Below are 4,843 nucleotides of genomic sequence, written 5' to 3'. Positions count from 1 at the left end.
GATTATAATATTATTTATATTTCATATAATAATCCCATAATATATACATAATTATATTATTGCAACTCTGATATAATAATTAGTTTATTTGTTTATTTGTTTATTCAAACATTGACGAAAATTACCCATTGATACATAACCAGAATAAATATTGAAAGATATATAAAGATAATATAAAAATATAATACTGTTATAAATAAAATAAATTAAAAATTATTATCTGAAAAAATGGAAGAGTTATCTTTATTTTTTTTGACTGATCTACATGACGATAGATCGTAAAATCTTCGAAGCGTTTATCCGTTTACGGGGAAACCCATGTAACGCCGTAAAACGATACTTTACTTAGACCCGTTGAACACGAGAATCCTAACATAATTCAAGATCTAAACTAAACCTTCACAGGGTGTGCTTAATGAACTGCAAGATTCGATCATAAATATTATTACCAATTTCTTTGATGCATATCAAAATTAGTATTCTTCAGCAAGAAGCAATTAGGTTGATTGGTTGGTTGATTAAAAAAAAAAAAAGAAAAAATATTTAAAAATAGTATCTATAATTTTCTTCCGGTATCACACCCTTTTCAAGGCCATCTTCCCATAAGAGTTGGGTCATTTTCCTTACGGCTATTGCCATTGATCGAGATAAATACAGTTAGTATATGATCCTGATCGTGATCATGTTGTTGTTGAGCCAAGTTACAGGGATACTGTATACTTCTTCTTCTTCTTCTTATTCTTATTCTTCTTAACTTGGGCCAGCTACTGGAACATGCAGATTTATGCTCCCTCTAACGTCATGGGTAACCAGATTAATGGTTTCCCTTTTCGAATGGTATGTTCCTAAGATGGTAACGTGCTTTATATTCCATCCAACATGTTTAAACTAAAGAGAATCGTATCCTAGTAGATATATAGTATTCTGTTAGTTATTGGAAATCCCTTTAGGGACAAGAATGATCATCTAAAGTCCATTGGTTAGAAGAAGGAGGATGAGGAGGATGAGGAGGAGGAGGAGGTGGCTGGGGTGAGGGGGAATATGCGATCGTGATTTTATACTTCGATGATTTCCTTCCGTAACTAATTTCAATTTTATGGAAAACTTGTGTTTTCCTCTTTGAGAAAATCACTTCGTACTCTTTATATATTATACAATCACTATAGGGTATTTATTTTAATTAGTTGCGTTGTTGAAATAAAAATAAAAAGAAAAAATAAAAGAGGGAAGAGAAAGGATAACGAAAATGATCCTTAACTTAATGATCGTTAGTGTCATTAATTGGCTTTGTATCACGTTCGCACGATTTTCCATAGAGTATTAACCGGTAATGTGATGGTTAGAAGGGTGAGTAGGGGGTTTGGATAGTTTCCTTAGATTATTTCTCAAATAAACGTCTGATTCTAATCAGGATAACCAACGTGTTAGGGTTTATCGTAATGGATCGGTTTGTTTGTGGGTGGAATTTTGCGTGGGGGGGGGTTGAATTGAACATGCGCGGGTTGTTGGTGAATAAAAATAAGAAGAATAAATAGAAGAAGATAAATACTTACTATTTATCTCGAAGTTTCTTATGTTTAAAACACGCGCACGCATAAATATAGTCAACGTGAACATCCTTAGGTACTCGAAGATAGGGAAAAAGGGCTATGAAATAAGTTAACTTCCTATGACCAACCAACCAAGAAACGTTCAGGGTTTCTTGAGAAATCGTCTTGTCCAATAGCCTAGTCTATAACTGAAGATCGATAAAGGAAATATCGTTGAATCGTGAATCGTTTCGATGAGAGAAGAAAGAAAATAGGGACTTTTTTTTCTTAATTTCTTTTATTTTTTTATTTTTATTTTCTACTCCCCCTCACTGGGTACTTTATTTCTATATTTTCTTTTCCATTCGAATTAGATTTGATATTGTATTAATATTAGATTGAAAAATTTTTGTGTTATGTAAGAAAAAAATATTAAAAAGTAGGAAGAGAATTTTATTTAGGAAGATTTTATATATATTATTCTATATATATATATATATAAGGTTGTGAGTTTATTTACTCAGATACTCAGGTCAAGGGGAACCCCGATGAACTCGATGAACTCGATCATGGCGTTAGACGGTAGCACTCTCGGTTTGTGCGGATTCATAAATAATGAGATCTAGGGAACGAGACAAGGAACGAACGTTCCTCTCGTTGCTTAGACGACGAACAGAAGAAGAAGTAAAAGAAGAAAACTAAGAAGAAGAAGAGAAAGGCAAACGTGGCCAGGTGGTTCTCGTTTAAACCGAGGGATTCATAAACAATGAAGGAACGTAAATCGGTCTGGAGCTTCCTGTTGGAAAGGCGTACTCTTCTATATACATAGAAAAGTATATATATATATATATATTCACATCTTGGATCTCTCTTTCCTTTGAGGGCACTCGTTGGTCAGCAACCATCAACCAACCAACCAGCCAACCAACCAACTACTACCACCTAGTGGATCATTTTTCCAGCTCGTTTGGTCGATCCTATAAATCACTAGATCACCGTTGGAATTTACAAGAGGAAGTTGCCCGAGTAAACATACCGTGAGAAAATAGAATCTAAGAAGAAGAAGAAGAAGAAGATTGACATACTTGAAGGCATACTATATTTTTCTTCGTTCTCAATTGATAACGATCTAAGTTTAGTATCGATCGATCAGTGTTCAAACGATATCGATAAATCTATAACAGTAATTAGCAGGTTGGATCGTTAACATTCGAGAACGATCTACGATGTAAGAAGAAGAAGAGTCGAGTTTTAAACCGGGAAGTGTAGTCGTTGAGAAACGGGGGAGGTAAACTAAGAAATATGATTATGTTCGTAGTATCTTTCTCTCTCTCTCTCTCTCTTTATTTCTCTTTATCTATCTTGTTTTTTTTCTTTCTCGATTCTTATGTGTTTTATGGTACAACGACCTCACCAAGCCCTTGACTTCCCTTTCTCGCAATATACCCACGCCGGTACAAGAATTATAATCCCACTTGGTATATCCTTCGAGTTCGTTTTCTTACCGACAACGTCTCGTCTTCCTCTGTGTTATTAGCTTGGATTAAAGGGCGAACTCGCAAGACGTGCTGCCAACCAACCAACCAACAGAGAGACCTATTGCCTTTTGCTAAACGTCTATTCGAAGAACTTGCTATTTTAGAAGAGGAAGAAGAAGAAGAAGAAGCAACAATATCTTTTCTTCGCAGCGAGCGTGCGAAGGATAATTCAACCCTTTTTTTTTTTTTTACGATGATTAAGGCCTTCTCAATAGTGGCGATGATGATAATGATGATGATGATGATGATGACGTCGACGATAAGGATTCGTTAAGTTTCGCAAGAGAAAACAACTTCATCCGCCGTTCTATTTCTTCTTCTTCTTATTCTTCTTGCTTTTTTTTCTTTTTCTTTTTCATCCTCTCTTTCTTTTTGATCGTCATCATCATCCTGATAATCGTAATCGTCACCGAGAAGAGAGAAATTCTCTACCTCGAATCTCGGTACTATAACTTTATACTCGGTAAGATCAAGCACCGGATAATGCACGGAAGTTGCTAGGTAGTTCGACAAAGTGGCAGTTTTGTTCGGTAGTTCGTAAAAGGAAAGGAAGAGAACAAACGGAACGTAAGACTCGCGTGCGACGGAAAACTATAAAATCTCACAGATAAGATATCCGAGAATGAGAGAGATAGAAGGTAAGAACAAAAAAAATGATGTTCAAATTACATCGGTCACGAATAGAGTTATTGCGATCATAAATTTTCCAATTATATACATTTTTCGTTTTATTTCGTGAAAAATATTTATCGAATAACGATCTTCTTCTTCTTCTTCTTCTTCTACTTCTTCTTCGAGCTTTTAATTATCTCATCGTTTATTCATAAAGCATGTTATTCCAACAAAACGTATTTGTAGACTTATGCACATGTGTAAATATAACGTTGGAAAATAACTTAGGTGTTATTTTAAATGCGAGATAATAAAATGGATAAAAGTCAAGGATAATGATAAAATAATGAAATATAGCGGAAATGAAAGAAAAAAGAAAAGTTACGTCATGTTAGTTTTTATTTCTATATATATATACATATCTACATATCTATCTCTGAATATATTATAATATAATATGTTCTTTTCTATTTTCTTTTTGAATTTATATTTCTTTTCGCGCGTTTATTAGAGGATAAAATTGAGAGCTGCGCGCGCATACGTAGGAGACCCCGAGAGGGAACGTGATAGAAACATAATGCGCATGCGCGAATCAGTCTGTTGTTAAGGAACATAGTATGTGTTATATATAGTTTTTATATATATTTTATTAATTGTTAATAATTATTTTTATATATACAGATATATATGTATTATTATTAATTAATTGTTAATCACGTTGTGCAGTGAAAAATTGATCTGTGACAAAACTTGTGTAAAAAACTTTAATACAAGAACTTAAAAAATTTTAATAAGGTTTTTTTAGTATTTGAGGTTAATTTTTCTTGTGTAAGTATCTTTGTTAAAGTATATATTTATTAATTCAATATAACTTGTGTGTTAAAAATCTAATAATTTTATATATAAATCTCTTCAATTTATATTACAGATCATTCTTTATTATCCGGATTTTAATTGGAAACTGAATCCTATTGCTGTATTATAATATTTGTGAGTACTTTTCTTTCTTTTGTTACTCCAAAGAAGTATATCTTCTAATGTTTTTTAATTCTATTAAATATTATAATAAAAATATATATATGTTATATATTATTAAAATGTGCAATCAGAAAAACTATAAAATAATACTGACCTAAGGTAGAATTACATACTTGAATTCATATT

The 4,843-nt window shown here is 32.6% G+C and overlaps 1 protein-coding gene and 1 long non-coding RNA gene across 2 annotated transcripts in view; one reads left to right on the top strand and one right to left on the bottom strand.

Annotated features, from left to right (window-relative positions):
• Nucleotides 1-2,624, bottom strand: part of LOC106792626 — a 15,493-nt gene extending 12,869 nt beyond the window's left edge. Inside the window, exon 1 of the mRNA XM_014759116.1 lies at nucleotides 2,615-2,624. Coding sequence (XP_014614602.1) covers nucleotides 2,615-2,624 — 10 coding nt within the window. The remainder of the gene's footprint in view (nucleotides 1-2,614) is intronic.
• A 1,777-nt stretch (nucleotides 2,625-4,401) lies between these two features.
• LOC106792630 overlaps nucleotides 4,402-4,843 on the top strand; it is a 4,725-nt gene continuing 4,283 nt past the window's right edge. The window contains exons 1-2 of the long non-coding RNA XR_001382320.1: nucleotides 4,402-4,507; nucleotides 4,608-4,669. This is a non-coding gene — a long non-coding RNA (uncharacterized LOC106792630). The remainder of the gene's footprint in view (nucleotides 4,508-4,607; nucleotides 4,670-4,843) is intronic.

The sequence above is a fragment of the Polistes canadensis genome, unplaced genomic scaffold (assembly GCF_001313835.1).
Source record: "Polistes canadensis isolate GaletaPanama2010 unplaced genomic scaffold, ASM131383v1 scaffold_504, whole genome shotgun sequence".
In the NCBI taxonomy this organism is placed as follows: Eukaryota; Metazoa; Arthropoda; class Insecta; order Hymenoptera; family Vespidae; genus Polistes; species Polistes canadensis.
This window is presented reverse-complemented; position numbering and strand designations above follow the sequence as displayed.